This window comes from Dendropsophus ebraccatus, chromosome 3 (assembly GCF_027789765.1).
Source record: "Dendropsophus ebraccatus isolate aDenEbr1 chromosome 3, aDenEbr1.pat, whole genome shotgun sequence".
Classification (NCBI taxonomy): domain Eukaryota; kingdom Metazoa; phylum Chordata; class Amphibia; order Anura; family Hylidae; genus Dendropsophus; species Dendropsophus ebraccatus.
Genome location: NC_091456.1, coordinates 151,755,908 through 151,777,744, shown reverse-complemented (window position 1 = coordinate 151,777,744; position 21,837 = coordinate 151,755,908). Strand labels below are relative to the sequence as shown.

The 21,837-nt window shown below is 43.7% G+C and overlaps 1 protein-coding gene across 1 annotated transcript; it reads left to right on the top strand.

Annotated features, from left to right (window-relative positions):
- Window positions 1-12,664: 12,664 nt before the first annotated feature.
- Window positions 12,665-19,340, top strand: GLRX (glutaredoxin). The gene is made up of 3 exons (XM_069964655.1): window positions 12,665-12,969; window positions 18,824-18,940; window positions 19,257-19,340. Exons 1-2 carry the CDS (start codon window positions 12,763-12,765, stop codon window positions 18,935-18,937), a joined length of 321 nt encoding a protein of 106 aa, XP_069820756.1. The 5' UTR covers window positions 12,665-12,762; the 3' UTR covers window positions 18,938-18,940; window positions 19,257-19,340.
- The last annotated feature ends 2,497 nt before the right edge of the window (window positions 19,341-21,837 follow it).

Sequence of the window (21,837 nt, the reverse complement as noted above, 5' to 3'; positions counted from 1 at the left end):
TTTGAAAAAAAGGAATCTCAGTGTTTCCTTTATGACCTGATTAGGGATGGTCCGAAACTGCCGAGGTTCAGGTTCATAAGAACCCGAACGCTCGGCATCAGATTCCTGCTGACTGCCCGCTCCGTGGAGCGGGTGGATACAGCGGGAGGACCGCCTGGAAAACTGGGACACAGCCTATGGCTATGGCTGTATCCCAGTTTTCCAGGCGGTCCTCCCGCTGTATCCACCCTCTCCACGGATCGGGCAGACAGCGTGAATCATTTCCGAGAGTTCGGGTTCGTACGAGCCCGAACCGAACTCGGTTCGGACCATCCCTAGACCTGATGTCTGTTTATAGTCTGTTTCTGGCTTTGGCTTAAAATCTTTAGCAGATAATTTGTCAGATAATCTTTCTGTGTCAATGCACCCTAAACTGTGTCCATCATACATAGACTCCCTAATTAAAAAAAACCATGTGATATACATTGTTTTACTGGATCCAGCTGAATGGTTCAAGGGACAATCCTATGATAACTATGACTGGTGCCTGGTAACACTGCACTGATGGGGCAGGTGGATGCAGAGGTGACTAAATGGCATTATGTCAATGAAGCTAAAAAGGGTTACTCAGATGATTAGGAAAATATGGCAGTGTTCTTCCAGAAATAGCCTCACACCTGTTCTGAAGTTTTATCTGGTATTGCAGCTCGGCACCCTTGAAAAGAATGACCTGCAATTCCTCACATAGCCTGCGGACAGGTGTGACACTGTTTGTGATAGAAAGCAATGATATGTTCATTAGGCAGCACCCAGCATTAAAAGGGTACTCAGGCGAAAATCTTTTTCTTTCAAATCAACTGCTCTATGTCCTGCAGGAAGTGGTATATTCTTTGCAGCCTGACACAATGATCTCTGCTCCCACTTCTGTCCGATACAGGAACTGTCCAGGGAAGTAGTAAATCCCCATAGAAAACCTTTCCTGCTCTGGACAGTTCCTGACATGGACAGAGGTGGCAGCAGAGAGCACTGTGACAGACTAAAAAGGATACACCATTTCCTGCAGGACATACAGCAGCTGATAAGTAATAGAAGACAGGAGATTTTTAAATAGAAGAAAATTACAAATCTGTAAAACTTTTTTGAAATCAGTAGATTTGAAACAAAAATATCTCTTTAACCACTTATATTCCCAAAACTGATTGATTTTGGTATCCTTGGCAGCAAAGCACAGCACAAGACCCCGTGACATCCCAACATTGTAGGCCCCCAATATGTAATGTAGTTGGGACTCCAATGTAGACATTACCCTGTAAGCCTCACCCTCCCATCATGTTAGGCAAAAAAATATATTCCCCTGCCTGCAGTGCTCCTGCGACTCATCTCACGCATGCAGCGGGGGGAGAGTGCTACCTCTTGCGGCAAGAGGCAGAATGCAGCCTGCAGCCACAAGAGGTACTGTCAGAGAGAAGAGCCAATGTCTCCTTGCTTTGTCATTGCACTATTTAACTATAAGCACTCATTAAGAGTGCTTATAATTAAACACAGGGCAGAGCTTCACAGGATATACCCTGGACATTGTTATGCCAGAACTGACCCTTAAAAATCGTCCAGACATTGCCAGACATTGGCCAAGCCCACAACACCAAAGCTGGCTAGCGATTGGCTGACAGCCCAGTCAAAGACAGGGGTCTCATGGTCTTCGTCTCCTGCTGGGAGGGGGGGAGCAGGAGACAAATTGTATGCCACAGAGGCCTGTTTTTAGCACTTCCTGGTCAGCATTAAATTACTAGTTAGGGACAATGGCGCAGAGATGGTTAACCATTAAATTGTAACATGTATATAACTTGTAAGGTATATTTGGACAGTCAATAATTTTCTCTATCCAGAATTCACCTTTAATAAATCTGTGTGTTTTCTTTTAAAGGGGTTATCCAGCGCTACAAAAACATGGCCACTTTTCCCCCCTCTCTTGTCTCCAGTTTAGGTGCGGTTTACAATTAAAAAGGAACTTTAGCTTGCAAGCAAGGGGGGTTGTGGCAAAATGTCGGCACTATTGCTTGGCAACAGCATGGTCACAGTTTAGAGCAGGGGTAGTGAATACCGGCTCTCTAGCTGTTGAAAAACTACAACTCCCATCATGCATTGTCAGCCAAAGCTAAAGCAGGATGGAAGGTTCCCTACCCCTGGTTTAGGGAAAAGCAGGGTGTGATTTCATCCATGGGGAGAAAAACAGAGCAGGGTGGTACATTACTTTACTAAAAAAAAAAAACTGCACATTTTACTCCTTATATGTATGTGGTACACATCTGGTTTTACCAACATTTATTCATGACACCACCCCTTTAATCGTTTATCTGATGTTGTGCATTTTCTATTTTCCTTGGCAAGCTTCAGTAGCTATTGTACAATGCAGCCAGCAGGTGGCAGCATCACCCAGGAAAGCTGCCTCCTGCTCACATCAAAACTTGGCAGTAGGAGACAGTAGGCTTTGTGCCCAGTGCTATACATTAGGGAGGGGGATGTGACACTGCCCTTTCATGGGGTCATGGAGCTGCGCAGTTTCTGGGTGAAACGTGTTTGAAACGTTTAATGCTGAGATCATGGCTTTCAAAGATTCTTGTTCTTTTCACTGACAATAGAACATTAACACTGATATATTTGAAGGCAGGGAAATGAGACATGCCCTACCATTCCTGGAACCAGTGTAGGGCAGACTGGAGATTCCTGCAGCATTGCACAAAAATAAGTTGGAATTCTGCCATCTTAGGCAAAGGATTCTTCATGCTAGGAAGTGTACAGTATGAATGGGGGACGTTTTAACTGTTTGTGGTCCAATTCAGACTGAATTCCTCCTGGAAACATATAGATACATATGTTACCCTTCACTTTGTCAATGGGGTGGGTCTGTGTCCAGTCAGTGGTGTCAATGTCAGGTAGTTTGTGGACACACCATAATACTAAGAGTAATGGCGACACCCATTTGTCAATTTATAACAATAATAATTTATATATATATATATATATATATATATATATATATATATATATATATTCTGTAGCACTTTTCAAAAGCTTCATATCACTTCCGTCTGTGACTATCCCTATTAGGCTTACAATCTACATCAGGGGTAAGGAACCTTGGCTCTCCAGCTGTTGCAAAACTACAACTCCCATCATGCCTGGACAGCTGTCATGGCTGTCCAGGCATGATGGGAGTTGTAGTTTTGCAACAGCTGAAAAGCGACCCCTGCTCTAGATTATGGTGTGTACTATAGCGTGTAAGATGCTTCTACAAGAAACAGAAAAAAAACATTATATAAACTCTACAATGTATAGAAACAGAAACACAATTCATCTCACGGTATTAATGATGGAATTAGGGATTGAGGGAAATGCCAGCCATAGCAACAGTGTTAAATATCTAAATCCTAATTGCATTCCTTGACCTTCTTATCACAAAAAACAGAACCTCTATGTAAGACAGGTCACAACTAATGGCCAGGGTATGCATGATCATAATATAAAGGAAGACCTTAAAGGGGAACTCTGGTGAAATAATTTTTCTTTTAAATCAACTGGAGTCAGAAAGGTATATTCACTTTTATTTAAAAATCCCAAATTCTCCAGTACTTATCACCAGATAACCGCTTTAAGGCTATGTTCCCACACAGTATTTTTGCTCAGTATTTTTCAACCAAAACCAGGAGTGGATAGAACACGCAGAAAGGCTATGTTCACACACTGTTTAAATTGAGTGGATGACCGCCATTTAATAATTAATAACAAATAATTACCGTTATTTTAAAACAATGGGCATTGTTTTGAAATAACAGACGTTAATTGCAGTTAAATGGATCCCACATTTCAGCAGTGTGTGAACATAGCCTTTCAGTCTTTTCTATCCACTCTTGGTTTTGGTTGAAAAATACTGAGCATAAATACTGTGTAGGAACTTAGCCTTAAAGTGAAAATCCATAGCAAAAATCCAAGCCTTGTATCTTAGCTGTGTGGACATTGCCAACATCTGACTGTCAGGGAGGTCAAAACCACTGAAATGGGCCCACAAAAATCTAACATCTTTAGTAATCTGCTGTAAATAAAGCTATTACAGATAAGGAACACTTTTGACCTTTGATTCATAGCAATGTCAATGAAACTTCTTTTTTATTTTTACTTTGTTTTTTCTCTGGCTTTGCATGTAAGGTATAAGGCTGTGAAGGGGTTCCCCAGCTGAGACCTTTTCTTTTTTTTTTGCAAAGCCCAGGGAGGGGGTGGGTAAGACCAATTCCATCAACTTACCTTACTGGCTCCATTCTGCTTCTCTGGTGCCCGGTGTCTACGGCAGGCCTGCTGTACCAGCCAGTGGCGGGACATGTTGCCTCTCGAGTCCCGCCTGAAGATTAGTAAGCGGCCCCACATGGTGGATTTAAGCGTGGAATGGCAGGGACAGCACTGGAGCCGGAGAGGTAAGTGAATGTTGTTTTTTTAACCAACCCCCTCCTCGTGCATTGCCAACAAAGGGGTCCCAGACGGAGAAGCATTTGATATTACTTGTGTGTTTTGTGCAGTATTTTGCATTAGTTATATGTAAGGCTGGATTCACATAATGGTAACAAAATAAAAAAAATACATGTGTATTTCAAGGCAGAAATGCTTCTGAAGTACAGGTACTTTACACATGTATTTTAGAGGCCTGTTTTTGTTTTCAAGTCTAACACGAGTATTTTAGAGGCCTGTTGGCGTGGCCTCCTCCCACACTAGATTTATCATGATTTATGCCCGCCCTCATATGCAAGGAAGAGGAGATGGGGGTTTAAGACTGGCGTATTCTTCCCCTTTATGTTGCTGTGATCAAGGGTTAATCCCAAAACGCGTAGGCCTCTGTTTTTATTGTGTACTATTTTATATTCCGAAATAAAGATTGAGAAGTTTTACGGAAGCTGTGGATCTCCTCTTCTACTTTCCACAACTGTTCCACCCCCCCCCCACCCCCGTTTCAAATGTAGCTTTAGGGTGCCTTCACGCGTACGGTATGGCATCAAATTACTTGCTGCCAGTTCTGCAATGAAATCTGCTGCAATACTCTGTACTGTTAACCACAGCCTACTTAAATCAGCAGCTGCCGGGCTAACAAGTGTATACATTACCTGCCCACGCTCCAGCTTGCTCTCTGGCACCAGGTTCACTGCCGTCCCCCTGCTATCTACATTTAAATGGGTCAATGGGTCAGTGTATGGGGGGGGTACTGATATTTGTACAGTCGATCATGTACAAACATAAAGCTAATTGTACGTGTTTGCCGATCATGAACAATTTGTTCAATGATCGGAACGGTTATAACGATAATTTTCGAACACATTCGAACATGTGAACGTTTATCTTGCGATGTACGCAACTGCTTACGTTTCCTCCCATCCATTTGAAAGAGCCAATAAACATGTGGGGAAGCAAGGGCACATCGGGCAATGTAGTAGCCATGTTCAGTACTGCCATTACTGTGATTGGCTGTACGATTAGCGTCATTACGTAGGTTACATACATGCTATAAAAACGTGACGCTGAGGTGAATTTCTCACAGTCTTTCCTGATTCTTGTGCTGTTCAGTAGGGAGAGTGAAATGAACAGGGACAGCATCTGAATTTAGTTAGGTAGCAATTTTAACAGTGGTAGTTAGTCGGTATAGGGAGATCTGACCGAGTAGGGCTTAGAACGTTGTGAAATTGTCCGTGTAGGGAGGGTGAGTCTGGGATGAGTTTCCCAGGACTGGATCCATCTTTTCCCAGCACCTGGGGAGAAGCATCAGGGAGTGGAGTAGACTTCTAAGCCACAGCCTGATAAGCAGAATGCTTCATCCCTACTGTAGATTAGCTCATCTCTAGTACCAATCAACCAGTTTTTGAGGACAGTTGGCATGCCTATTTATGGACCTGCAAAGACATTATTTAAGGGCACCGCACCTTCATGGGAGACGGATTACATTATAGTTATTATAAGCAATTTTTTATAATTATCCACAGTTCCAAATGGTTATAGTAGGACATTTGATGAAAGTAGGACAAACTCGCATGTAGCACTCTAGTCATTCATTTCGAGTCTATATTTAGGTAACATTAGGTCAGACTAGGTATACAGGGATCTTTTCTAAAAATTCAGTGCAAGAAACATGGCAGAAATTACGAGGTTTGCCATCGCTCATTTTTACACTTTTGGGTGAATGTTAGTAGGCTTTTCTTACATTTCTTGGTAGTGTTTACTATTGTGGTGGATTGGTTATGATCGTTTTGGTACTAGATGTGTGATCTTGCTAACATGCTGCTTGTTTAGACCTTGTTTATACCATTTTCAAAAATATATATTATGCAACAGATTTATGCACCACAATCTGGCACTTTTGTTTCATAACTCTGACTTGAAGTTGCATGGAGTAATGGCGCCCCCTTTGGCAACTTAAAAAAGATCTGTTAACAGGAGTAGTAATTAGTAAGTAGTAATTCATCACAAAACCTGCCAAAAGCATGGCACAGACATATTAGTAAATCTGGACTATTTTCCCATATTTATCATCTCCGTCTGATAAATCTGGTCCTGCGGCCAGGGCCGGCTCCAGCTTTTTGTGGGCCCTTGGGCGACAGAGCCTCGGCGGGCCCCTTTGAGGAGCAAATCATGGAGAGACAGGCGAGGAAAGATTTGCAGCAGAAGAAACATGCGGCTGCTGCATATCTTTCTCCTCCTGTATCTCCTGATCTCTGCAGTAGTCAGGACTCTGGAGGAGTCAGACCCAGTCACAGGATTATATATATATATCATGCTGGTGCTGCTAGTTCTCTAGTATACAGCTCCTTCTGTGTGTGTGTGTGTGTGTGTGTGTATATATACATACACACACACAGAGCAGGAGCTGTATACTAGAGAACTAGCAGCACCAGCATTATATATATATATATATATATATATATATTTATTTATAATATGAACATGGTGAGACCTCTAGTTCTCCTATATACAGGCCCTGCAGTGATATACAGTGTGTGTGTGTGTATATATATACAGGCTCGGACTGGGCCACCGGGGGACCGGGGAATTCCCCGGTGGGCCCCGAGCAGTTGTAGGCCCCGCCCCCCAGTAAGGGGACACAGGGCTGGAGACCATATCAATGTGGTCTCCACCCAGCAAGCCCAAGGGGGGCCCCCGTGCTCCTGGGGGGGCCACTCGGCCTCCGGGTGCCGCACCTTGCCTTTTAACTGGAAGCGATCGCATCAATCGCTTCCAGCTAAATGTAGCAGGGTTCCTATTTACAGCGCGAGAAGCCATAGGCTTCCCGCCCTGTCAATCACTCTTGTGACCGCAAGCAGCGTTCTGCTTGCGGTCACAAGCGTGCCGCCCCCGTCCCCGTCAGATGAGCAGCTCCCTGGTCCCGGGCTGCGCCACCACTGAGCTCCGTGTGCGTGCCGCGGCGGCTGGGACTTCCGGTACAGGGTGCGCATACCGGAAGTCCCAGCAGCCGCCGCAGCTCACATGGAGCTCAGTGGTGGCGCAGCCCGGGACCAGGGAGCTGCTCATCTGACAGGGAAGAGAGAAGAAGAGACACGAGGCCGACGGGGGAGCGTGTTGTAAGGTGAGTTGTTGTTGGTTTTTTTTTTTTATCAGAGGGGGACAGCACTGGGGGCTATAGAGGGGCTGGACAACATGAGGGGGGCTATGGGGGGATGAACAACACTGGGGGCTATGGGGGGCTGGACAACATGAGGGGGCTATAGAGGGACTAGACAACATGGGGGGCTGGACAATATAAGGGGGGGCTATAGAGGGGCTGGACAACATAAGGGGGGGGGGCTATAGAGGGGCTGGACAACATAAGGGGGGGCTATAGAGGGGCTGGACAACATGAGGGGGGGCTATAGAGGGGCTGGACAACATGAGGGGGGGCTATAGAGGGGCTGGACAACATGAGGGGGGGCTATAGAGGGGCTGGACAACATGAGGGGGGGCTATAGAGGGGCTGGACAACATGAGGGGGGGCTATAGAGGGGCTGGACAACATGAGGGGGGGCTATAGAGGGGCTGGACAACATGAGGGGGGGCTATAGAGGGGCTGGACAACATGAGGGGGGGCTATAGAGGGTCCGGACAACATAAGGGGGCTATAGAGGGGGTGGACAACATAAGGTGGGCTATAGAGGGGCTGGACAACATAAGGGGGCTATAGAGGGGCTGGACAACATAAGGGGGGGGGGCTATAGGGGGGTGGACAACATAAGGGGGGCTAAAGGGGGATGGACAACATAAGGGGGGCTATGGGGGGATGGACAACATAAGGGGGGCTATGGGGGGATGGACAACATAAGGGGGGCTATGGGGTGATGGACAACATAAGGGGGCTATATGTGGGATGGAAAGGACTGGGGGCTATATGAGGGATAGACTACATAAGGGTCTATATGGGGGATGGACAACATAAGGGGGCTACCTATATGGAAATGGAAAACATAAGGGGGCTATATGGGGGATGGACAGCACTGAGGGCTATCTATATGGGGGATGGATAACATAAGGTGGCTACCTATATGGGGCATGGACAACTCTGGGGGCTATATATATGAGGGATGGACAATACGGGGTGCCATTTATAAGGGGGGCAACACAGGGGGACATCTATAAGGGGGACAATACAGGGGAGGCCATCTATAATGGGGAAAACAGAGGGAAGGCGATCTATAAGGGTCACTACACAGAGGGGGACAACAAAGGGGCCATCTATAAGGCGCATTACATGGGGGGGGGGCGTATACAATTGGGCATGCACAGGGAGGCATCTACTATTTTGGACTACACAGAGGACAGGGATAAAGAACCTTGGCTCTCCATATGTTGCAAAACTACAGCTTTTGCTTCGGCTGTCCAGGCATGATGGGAGTTTTGCAACAGCTGGAGAGCCGAGGTTCCCTACCCCTGATATAGGGGATGCACAGAGGTTGTCATCTACTATAAAGGGATTACACAGAGGGGGCTCTCTACCAGGGGCGGATTAACTTTACCATAGGCCCCGGGCTGCTCACCAAGCCTGGGCCCCCCCACCCTACTGGCGTTCATAGTACAGGATAGATGATGTCATGATGTCCTGATTTGTGCAAAATTGCCATAAAAAAACTGTGATTTTTTGCAAATCATGGCGGAAGTGTAGCCAAGAGACAGTACACCATTGAAAGTATAAGTCTTTTTGGGTGGTCATGGGCCCCCCAGGAGCTCAGGGCCCCGGCTGCCGCCCAAAACGCCCCTATTATAATCCACTACTGCTCTCTACTATAGTAGATGCACATGGGGCCATCTATATGGAGGACTGAACAAGGGACCATCTATAAGGTGTCTACAGAGAGGGGGGCATATACTATAAGGGATATATATGTCAGCCTACCCACTAAATGAGGGTGTAAAGGGGCCAATACAGATGTGCAGTGTGTATAGAGATGAGGATGGTGCCAGAGTGAGGAGCCTAATATCTTTCTCTGGCAGATTCTGTGGATTCGTGGCTCGGAGAAGTTCTCATGATGGCCCAGAGCAGATGGAGAAGATAAAAAGGGAAGAACTCCGATCAGAGAAGACGTCCCCTGTGAGTCACCTGATATAACTACAGTGTAATGTATATGGTGTATAGAGCCTGTGTAGGGCTGGGTCAGCCTCTATATGACTGTATGAGGTGATAGTGATCTGTGTACAGTGGATTATTTAGTAGCAGCGGTGGTGTTAGTATGTGGTGGTATTAGTCAGTATGTGGTGGTATTATTTGTTACTATTTATGTGGTACTGTGTTTTATTGGATTTAGTATACTTTTGGTCAGTAACGATATGGTGGTTGTGGTGTAGCGGTAATATTTCCTTTCTATATACTGGTTATTGGTCATAGTACACAGGATTTGGTCAGTAACAGTATGGTGGTAATATGTGAGGTGATAATATTTCCCTCTTTTATACTGGTATTATTGGTAATATCAGTCTTGGTATACTGGATTTGGTCAGTAACAGTATGGCGGTAATATGCGTTATTGGTGGCTGTATCACTTTTGTATCTAAGTATACAGTGTTATCATGCAAAGAAAATTGTCTTATAGCGCGATTATACAGGCCAATAATTGGTAACAAGTGCTACTTGGAAGCCCCATGTAAAAGTGCTAGAGATCAGCTGACAAGCAAATGTCCCATAGTCGGCTGATTTGATCTTTTGTGCGGCTGTACAAATCATTGCTGGCGTCCGCACATCTCAGTATATTCCTGCCCTGCTGATTAGCAATGGTTTGCTGCTCTACACTGCCCCATATCACGCCGTGTAACTGGAGCCTTATTAATGTTACCATAGATAAGTATAGTGGCAGAAGGGTGGGCCCCAAGAATGATTTCCCCTGGTGGGCCCAAGGACTCCAGTCCGACACTGTATATATATATATATATATACACACACACACACACACTGTATATCACTGCAGTGCCTGAATATAGGAGAACTAGAGGTCTCACCATGTTCATATGATAGATAGGAGATAGGGAAATAGATAGATAGATAGATATACGTAGAAAATTCCCACAGCACTCCGATGTAGCAATCAAACGTGATTTATTGCATAGTGAAACACAGCACAAAAAAGTCAAAGCAACGTTTCAACGACCACCGTCGTCTTTTTCAAGCGTGATAGATAGGAGATAGATAGATGGAAAGATAGATAGATAGATAGATAGATAGATAGATAGATAGATAGATAGATAGATAGATACAGATAGATAGATAGATAGATAGATAGATAGATAGATAGGAGATAGATAGATAGATACAGATAGATAGAAGATAGATAGATAGATAGATAGATAGATAGGAGATAGATAGGAGATAGATAGATAGATACAGATAGATAGATAGAAGATAGATAGATAGATAGATAGATAGATAGATAGGAGATAGATAGATAGATAGATAGATACAGATATCTAGTTGTTTTGTGTATAGAGGTCCTGCTGTAATATATATATATATATATATATATCCTGCTGTAATAGATATAGATATATTACAGCAGGACCTCTATACACAAAACAAGTAGAAGAACCAGCACATACAGGACACTTAGTTTGCAGAGCCTACCTGCTGCCCTCAGGTCATGTGTCCGATCACATGACCCGTGACATCATCAAAGGTCCTTCAGACTCAAAGGTCCTCTTTCCTATTCGGCTCTAGGGAAGATTTGTGATGGAAGACAGGTGCTCGGGGGCCCCAGTATGGATCGGTGGGCCCCTAACTGTCACATGCAGCCTCTAGGGGCCCAGTCCCCTTTGTTACTACACTTTTTTTTCTTTTTTACTAACAAAAAAAATGTAGTAACAAACGGGAGTGGGCCCCTAGAGGAGCTGTGGGCCCCGGCATTTGCCCTACTTAGCCGGGTGCTGACGCCGGCCCTGCCTGCGGCATATTCTCACTGCTGAACACACGGACTTCACCAGCGCTCCTGCAGAGCATGAAGACGGAGCCCCTTTAATGTGTTCACACTTGTGGGTATTCAGACTTTTTTTTATCACAAAAGGTTAGAAATATTTGTATTGCTTTTTTGATATTCACTAAAAGAATCTAAGAAGAATGGTCTATGGTCGTGTCAGGGCATTAATTTGTATCACATGGTATTCAGGAGTAGGCGACTCTGGTATTTGACACGTAGCACCTGCAGTGTATAAGGGTGTATTGAACTTTGTTTGCTGATATTCTCACTAAAAACAATGAGACACACCCTAATGTGCTCCAAAAATGCACCACCATGTCAACCCAGTCTCAGGCTGGGTTCACATTACGTTTTCGCAATCTGTTTTTTCCATCCGTTTTAAAAAAAAAAAAACGATTAATAGAAATTTTACATTGCACTGCAGTCAGAGGGAATCCCGGACGGAGTATATTCACATAGGGGGACATTTATTAAGTCCGACATTTTTTAAGCCAGACTTATAAATGTCCCCGCATCTCCGGCACTACGGAGATTTATGTAGAGGCGGAGTGCCTCTACATAAATCCCGTGCGCGTCGGTGCGCACAGCCGAAAACCTACGCCACCTGAAAGGTGAAGTAGGTTTTCGGCGTATCTGCGCCCCCCATTCTGCAGATTTGATATCAATGTAACTAAATAACTGAACACAGAATAATATCTGCGCCACCAAATCTGCTGCAGATCCTATACGTGTGAATGCACCCTCGGGATAAAATCACATGTGCAGTTTTCTTTTGTTTTGTTTCATTAAAGCCAGAAGTGGATTATTAAGGTACATGTATAAAGGGAATACTGTATCAACCTCTTGTCCTGCTCCACTGTATTTGGCACAAGCCTCATGAGAACCAGCATATGTGAAAATGGGTAAATTATTGTGTATGCAGCAATTTATTGTTTCGCAGCACATACTGTCAGTATTTTTAGCAATGGCTTTGATGCAAACCAGGTTAAATATGTGCATGGAAAATGATATGCAAAATAACACTTTGTGTAACTAGTCAGCGCTGCAGGCAGTGACTTAGCAATAATACATCTGCATTGTGTTACTTTTATTTCCAATGTTACATGAGCTGTGGGGAAGTGGTTTAACAGGCTGAGCTGGAGGAGGAAAGGATAGTGTTAAAAGAACATGAACTGAGCAGCAAACACATCCTCCCCCAGGCCTCTCTCTCCTCCTCCTGGGCTGGCTTCCACAGCCCATCTACCCCTCATTGACAAGTCTTCTGCATTGCTACCTCTTGTTAACAAGGGCTTCTCCTTCTCCAACAATGGCTCAGAATTTTGTCCAAAGCAAAATCTCTCCATCCAAAGTGACCATGTTTGTGAAGAGCTCATGTCCCTTTTGTGTCAGAGCCAAAAGCCTTCTGCAAAAATATAGGTTTAAGCCGGGACATCTGGAAATCATTAATATTGCTGATCTGGATATAATGGACTGTCTGCAAGATCACTTCTTAAAAACCACTGGAGAGAGAACGGTAAGTTCACCGAAGGGCAAATAATCAATTATTCCTGTATAATATTTAAAATAAGTTCAGGACGGGGCTGATTCTAATCATGGTTTGCAGGTATGGTGACGATTTACACCGCCATTTACTTCCAGTTAGGTGTCAACCGGTGCATACACTGTACATAGTTGTTAGGAAGGGTGTGTGCTTGTATGTGGATCATACACAATGCTGATAGTATATCATCAAAGGATTGCATAAGGCGGGATGTGTCCTTGCTTCAGAGCCAAAAGAGAGAACAAAGCTAATATTCTTGGTATTACATTATTACACCTTGGTTTTACCGCTTATAGGACTTTATGTAATTCAATCCCATTCACATGTAACTCAATGTATTTCTTTCTGCAGTTGTCTTTAACCCCTTCTCCCGTAAGAGATTCTTGGCCAGTTTGCTCCTACATTGTTCACATTGGGATTTTGGAGTTTGGTGTTATTTTTCTTTTACGACAATCACTGTGCAGGATCAATAATAGTTTATTTTAATATATCAGATGATATCAAATGTGTTTTTTTGTTTACGGTTACTTTAAAATGTTAATAGGGAAGTGTGTTTTTTTTTTTTTTTTTTTTTTTTGTAAATTAAAAACTTTTTTTTTTTTTTTTTTTTACTTTTTTATGTCGCCCTAGGGGACTATAGTGTGCAATCATTAGATTGCATATATTGATCAATGCTATGCATAAGCATAGCAATAATTAGTTATATTAGTGCTCTGCTGATTGAGTCTCAGGCAGAGCTAAAGGGGAACTCCAGGTAGAGGTAAAAAAATGAAACTTCTGCAGAAGCAAATAGCATTACTTACACTTACCTGTCTATTCCAGTTTTGAAACTACCAAAAATCCATTTGTTTTGGAGGGTTTTATTCTGTTTTGTGTTTCTGTATTTCCTGGTTTATCAGTTGTACACAGTACTACAGGTTCCAGAATGCAATGCTTTCTCTCAGCTGTTCATCACAGTCCTCCACCCTGCCCATTCCCCGGCCAAATCTGTTACAGAACATCTAGGTGGTTGTCACACATTGCAGTTTCATTGTGTTACTGAATTATTTGCAGTACTTTACAGCACACTGTATTCTCTACCTGTAACACCAGACAGCACCCTGTATTCTCTACCTGTAACACCACACAGCACGCTGTATTCTCTACCTGTAACACCACACAGCACACTGTATTCTCTACCTGTAACACCAGACAGCACCCTGTATTCTCTACCTGTAACACCACACAGCACGCTGTATTCTCTGCCTGTAACACCACACAGCACACTGTATTCTCTGCCTGTAACACCACACAGCACACTGTATTCTCTCCCTGTCACAGCACACTGTATTCTCTACCTGTAACACTAGACAGCACCCTGTATTCTCTACCTGTAACACCACACAGCACGCTGTATTCTCTGCCTGTAACACCACACAGCACACTGTATTCTCTACCTGTAACACCACACAGCACGCTGTATTCTCTGCCTGTAACACCACACAGCACGCTGTATTTTCTACCTGTAACACCCCACAGCACACTGTATTCTCTACCTGTAACACTAGACAGCACCCTGTATTCTCTACCTGTAACACCACACAGCACGCTGTATTCTCTGCCTGTAACACCACACAGCACACTGTATTCTCTACCTGTAACACCACACAGCATGCTGTATTCTCTACCTGTAACACCACGCTGTATTCTCTGCCTGTAACACCACACAGCACACTGTATTCTCTGCCTGTAACACCACACAGCACCCTGTATTCTCTACCTGTAACACCACACAGCACACTGTATTCTCTGCCTGTAACACCACACAGCACGCTGTATTCTCTACCTGTAACACCACACAGCACGCTGTATTTTCTACCTGTAACACCCCACAGCACGCTGTATTCTCTACCTGTAACACCACACAGCACGCTGTATTCTCTACCTGTAACAACACACAGCACGCTGTATTCTCTACCTGTAACACCACACAGCACGCTGTATTCTCTACCTGTAATGCTGATATTAGAATAAAGTAAAGAACTTTTTAAATATCATTTTAATTTTTTTTCTTTTCATTTCCACACACATATTATGGTCAAGCATCTTTTATCTTTGAAGTTGAGCCCCACAATAAGGACTTTATCTGATATTATCTTACATGGGATTTACTGTTTATGCCTTGTTTTTTGTCCAGGTGGGATTGGCAGTGTCGGCTCTGATCCTCTCTGCGTTTCCCATCATTTACTTGTGTTACTGAATCATTTTTGTGAATACGCAGTACTGCAATGAAACTCCAACATGTGTGAACATAGCCCTAATTTCACTGCAGAGTTTTGCAGAGTGAAGTTGCAGCAGCTGCTTCTGGCTGGTCAGAGATGGTGGATCACTCAGGGGATTGGGGGATCCAGCCAAGTCTCCTGTGACATCATGCCCTGCCCCCTGTCTGCATCATCAGCTTGTGCATAGAGAACACACACAATGTGAGGCAGAGGCATGGAAGATTTGTCTCCTAAGGTGGGAGAGACAATGTGGATTGGCACAGGGGCCATTTTTCTTCACTTCCTGGATTTCTATCAGCTACCAGTGTGGCAGAACCGTACAGATACAGTAATACATTGTATAGACACATCTATATAACTTTTAATGTACTTTTAATAGAAAACAAATTTTCCTTATATGGAGTTCCTCTTTTATCCACAGAGAGGCCAGGACTGCCCCAGAAGGTAAGTATTACCCTTCGGCTGCCCCCCCTCCTTGCTGCAGGGGTGCCGATTGGAGCCATGACAGATCCGGTACCTGCAAGGTCTCTGTGCAGGCTGCATTGAATATTGAATGTGGCATGCTTAGGGTTAAATTACCAGGATTGGACTGAAGTCTGCTACCGGTAATTGTAGACAGGTGTCAACTGTAACATAGAGCTGACAAACACTGCATATAGTGCAGGTTCAACTCCTGGCGCTGCTCTCTATGCGACGACCACCAGGCTGCAGTAAAAAGGCATATTGGCGGTCATTAAGAGGTTAATATCAAGGGTGTACATTCTGCTATGTAAAGTCTAATTTAATTATTCTCTAATGCAACAAAAGCACAAGTTCTAAGAAAGGGTTAACCTAACATTACCAGATGTGAATATCCATTTAATAAGCTCAGATTTAGGCTATGTTCACACACAGTATTTCTGTCAGTATTTTTTCAACCAAAATCAGGAGTTGAACTGACAAGTCAAAATTATAATAGAAAGATTTGCACAATTTTTGTGTTTTCAACCCACTCCTGTTTTAGTTAAAAAAAAAAAAAACGACCAAAAGACTGACAGAAATACTATGTGTGAACATAGCCTTAAGGAAGCCATCATTTTTCTTTCTTTTTTGTGAAGGGGTCCTTAGCAATACATCTGTTGCCCTGGTTGCTAATGTGAACAGTGCTGTATACACAGAGACCATATACAGTTATAGGTAACTATGTTATCAATGCTAAAACAACAGCAGACAAGAACTTTCAGTTCTATTCTTCTGCCTGTTGCTCTAAGGCGTATACATTAAACAGAGGCTGTTACAGAGGCAGCTGGATCTGTCACCAATAGAATAATATATGATCCAGGGATACACTATGAATTTTTTGCTGACATATTAGTTAAGGGTGTTGGCCACTTTATAGTGAAATTGTCAGTGTCCAGTATTAGTAAGTTTACTCACTGCCCTTACTGACAGCAGCTCCCTGTGTGCCTCATAGAGCTAAAATCAGACTCCCCTCCTCCAGGCTGTGCTGTCCTGCTCTGTGGTGAGTCTGTCCATAAGATGGCAGACATGGAGGAGCATGTGACCCTGCCCTGCCCCCAGTGTCCACCAATGAGCCTGTTTATATCTATGGAGAAAACAGAGGGCAGGGCATGGTCAAATGCTCCTCCATGTCAGCCATCTTATGGACAGAATCACCACAGAGCAGGGGAGCACATCCTGGAGGAGGGGAGTCTGATTTTAATTATGTGAGGTACACAGGAAGCTGCTGTCAGTATATACAGTAAATACACTTACTAATACTGTACACTGAGCAATTTTACTATAAAGTGGGCAACCCTTTACACTTATATACAGAGGTATTGCAAGAAGAGCTCACAGTTTTTCTAAATTGTAACTTGGTTTAAGAGCATTGCTTTTGGTTTAAGAGCTCCCAGTACTGGATGGGAGGGGGAGTGGGGGAGGATATGATCTGCATAGCGTGGTCAACAGCACTGTACTCTGACCCAGGAAGTCCCCAGACAGAGAGTGCTGCATGTATGTGCCCACATATGTCCTGCTCATTCCTTCATGCTCCCTGCAGTCTCTGTCAGCCCTTGTGTTTCCCTTCCTCTCCATACCAGATATAAAGTGCCTGCACTTACACTCAGCTATACACAGTTACTATAATGCGGATATGTGACCTGGCCCCTTTAACCCCCTCTGCATCCCGCCGCCCGTAGCATACATTACCTGCTCGGTGCCGCAGCTGTGTGTGAGGGATGGCAGCACTGATTGGCTCATGGGTAGCCAGGAGCCTCAAATAGGCATGGCACCAAGCAGGTAATGTATGCTCCGGGCTGGGGCTGCGGGATGTGGGGGTTAAAGGGGCCGGGTCACATATCTGCAGCGGAATGAAAATTCTGCTGTGGGTATGTGACCCCATAGACCGCAAACTCGCAGCGTGAAATCCGCTGCGGATCCGGTACGTGTGAAGCTACCCTTAAAGGCATTATATCATAACTACAACCTCTGTCCATATGCCTCCCACACAACTTTAATGTATCTTGGTATACAAGGTTTTTTTTTTTTTTTTATTGAATTTTTTTTTTCATATTTGACAATTCCATTACATAAAGAGGGAACAATGACCTAAGACCAGTATGACAGACAGGACATGGCACATTTGTGCTACCTTCTCATTCACAACTCAAAGACCTACAATGCTGTTCATTGGGATGATGAAACTGGTGCTCAGGCCAGGATTTACAGATGTAATATGAGCACAGAAATACTCCAATATTGTGCTAGTGTAAACTATGCACCTTTTTCCATATTTTTTTCCCTAATTTTAACATACATGTTCTATTACAAATAACTGGGCTAAATGCTGCCACATTAAAGAGACCTTAGGTAACCAATGAAACAATAGAAAATACTATTCACAAGCAAACTGTTATGTCATGTGGCCGCACGTTGGCCTTGCTAATTCCCATAGTGCCTGCCATGTGGACTGGAAGTCACTGGTCTTTTGCATGGTGCTGACAGCGAGCATCCTATAGAAAGGAATAGTGAAAGCGACTTCCAGTCACGAGTCAGCATGTTTGATGTGGTGCAACAGCAGGAAGCAGGGCTCCTATCCTGGAAATAAAAAGCAATGGAAAGGGAATTACTAGCGCAGCTATTTAGCCTATTCAGATGACTGTCAGGGGGTGAAAATGAAAAGTGCTGCTGGAAATGTTCAGCCTGAGACTGTTTCCTGAACTCAAAAAAAAAAAAAAAGTAGATTCCATTACTTTAGTGATCCATTGGTGGTGGTCTGACCTGAGACCCCCATCGATGTCTGGACCTTTGGTCTTGTTCTGATACTGCACATTGTATATATCACCGGGGTCTGATTGGATTTGGTTGAACTGCAAACCTTGATGCTTTGGGAGGGATAAGTAGGTGTACCGGCTATTAGATTTTTACCATACAAAAGGGGATGGCATATCCTATTAATATAATCAGAGTCTATGGTTAAAAGTTAAATAAAAAAATTACAATTAGCAAAACAGATATAACAGTAGATTAATATAAGGAAATTAGATAATGGCAACGCTATCTAAGACTTTATTTTTTATTTCAAGGTCCCTCGGATATTCATTGGAGAAAAGTGCATTGGTGGCTGTTCTGATCTAGTAGCCCTAGAGGGCAGTGGAGAGCTAGAGAAAATGCTGCAATCAATTGGAGCTCTGGAGTAATCGGTAATAAGGAGCATAAGACGGGATTCTGTTAGCCATTAAGTTGTTGTATTCTGTGGCATTTATGCCATTTGTAAGATAACGTTTTCCCATTGGTTTGTCTTAATTAAATGCTTTTATATAATATTCCGAGAAGTGCATTGAAAGCAAGAATCTTCCTCAGTTCCCCTGCTACATTACTTATTTATCTGACGTAAATGGAGAAGATTTGAGTCATATGTTTCTATTTTGTATGTAATATCGACACTATATTTAGTATTTAAATGCCGTTTCATGCAATAATAGAATCTGACATGCTTTTTTAATTTATTTATTTCAGAAGACTACGGCCGCTTCCAGAGCAGACTATTATTGCCATTCAAAATATTTATTGGATTTTTCCATTAAAGCCAAGATTAAATCAGTTAAGACTAAGACCCTTTATTTCCTTGACTGTAAATATTTTGTCCTTTTAACTTAAAAGAGGTTGTCCAGGAAAAAATAACGAGATTGCAAGTGGTCCAACCTCTGTACCTCCTTGTGATCTCCGTATAGGGCCCCAACTTCTTTGTAATGAATAGAGCCGTGGGTACGGCACATGACCCGGGGCTTTATTCATACCTATGGAGCCAATGGAAAGAGTTCGCTGAGTACACCGGAAGAGCACTGAGAGCTGAAAAGCAATAGATTTTTACTTTTGGTATTTTGCCCAATACCTAAGTCTGTGCCACACATTTCTCTCGATGCTGCCAGGGCTCTCTGTGGGCAGGATTACAACATAAAGAACTGCCGTTTTCATGATCTGTGTAGGTCTCTCTATAAGGGTGGGTTCGCGGAATTCAGTCAGCTGTCCGCCCGCTTATTTGGGTGCCTTTCCGCCGACCCCATAGACACCATTCTATGGGCCGGCGTATTCCGCTATACGCTGAAAGAAGTGTCATGTCGCTTCTTTCAGCAGCTCGCGGAATGCGCCGGCCCATAGAATGGTGTCTATGGAGCCCGCGGAAAAGCGCGTGCCCGTGCGGGCGGACAGCTAACGGAATTCCGCGGACATTGTCCGCGATAATTCTGTAGTGTGAGCCCGCGCTTACAGGGTATAAGAATGTAATTAATGTAATAAGGACTGTAATTATTCAGTCTTCACAAACAACAAAGGAAAATGTATTTGCTGCTCAGTAGAGAAAAGCAAAGCGAATCAGACGAATTCTGATTTGCCGCGAATCAGGCATTAAATTTGCTTTGTAACGATTTGCGAATTCGCCGGATTCACTTCGCTAATTCACTCAACATGGCGGTTGCACGCTAGCTTACAGATCTGTCTTTTGGCGCAAGCAAGGAATTATCCATAATCCCTTGCGCCCGTCCAATCAGCTGCAAACCCCACTGTGATGTCAGTAACCCCCCCCCCCCCCCTTACCCTCTATATAAGGTGATTGGCTTCCTGCAGGCGGCCAGTCGACTGTGTATACTGGAGAGCAGGTTGCAGCAGCTAGTTAGAGCAGGGAGAGAGATAGGGACAGAGAGAAGGGTGGATTGTGGGTGGTTTTCTGTGGTAGCAGTGAAGCCATTGTCCAGTATACCAAGTAACTGGGTGACGGTTGTTCATTATACCAAGTCGCTGGGTGTGCATTACAGGAAGTCACAGTGAACACAGTGTCCATCTTTATAACTCACTGTGTGCTCATTTACCACATGTCCATTGCTGTCCTGGGAGAAAACTGATATTACACTGCTGATCCACCAACGTCCACTAGTGTCCATGGTGGAAATTGAATGACTGGGCTGATTGATATTTTTTAAAATTGACATTTTCCAGCTGTCTCAGCAACAGCTGTTAAAAAAAATCATTACTCTGTAATAGTTCCACTATTGTAGCTACTATAGTTTGCCTGTTTTAATAAAATTTCGTTTGTATTCGATTCGTGAATATTTGTGATTTCACGAATATTTGCCAACTTCACGAAACAAATTTCCGAGTAATTCGCTCATCTCTACTGCTCAGTTCGTCAATAGACTGGGCTCAGCATTCGAAACCCACACTGTTGGCTGCCTAGCATGAGAAACACCCCCTACAGAAAGGAATGGAGGGGGCCAGGGAGCCCCGGATGAATGTGATGTAGAGAATCCCCTTTTATAGCTTATGAAAACTCACAAAGGCAGGAGAAAACACCAGGTATATGGTTAGTAGAAATGAGCGAACAGAGTTCGGGTTCGAGTCGATCCGAACGTTCGGTATTTGATTAACTGGGGCTGCTGAACTTGGATAAAGCTCTAAGGTTGTCTGGAAAACATGGATACAGCCAATAACTATATCCATGTTTTTTACATAGCCTTAGGGCTTTATCCAAGTTCAGCAGCCACCGCTAATCAAATGCCGAAAGTTCGGGTTCGGATCGACTCGAGCATGCTCGAGGTTCGCTCATCTCTAATGGTTAGGCATATGGTAGTGTAAGACCCTTTTTAACCGGATTCTCGTGGTGTGTCTACTGCACTTGGACAAAACCACACCCACATACAATGGCCAATTGGCACAGAATTTTTTTTCTGGTAAAACAGTGATATTATTGGCATAAACATTGACTTATTGGCCACCATATATAGGCACAGTTTCGCCAGTAAACTGCAACTAGTGGTATTAATTGAGGCCAGTGGGTCCCAGTGCAAAATCTGCTCCCACAGGCTCTTAGGCCCAAGTGTAACTGCACCCTCTGTGCTATGCAAAAAAAAGAACAAAAACTGGTGATTATGGGTAGCAATAAAAACCTGTAAATAGAAAAAAAAATATGAAGCCAATTATTTTATGTATCTCATGTGGTGTCTGCTTAAGAAACCTAAATCTGCACTGTTGAAAAGACTGACGAGGGATGATTTGGCCTGAATACTGCAAAGCTGCTTTACAGCACTGAGTATTTGAGGAGCTC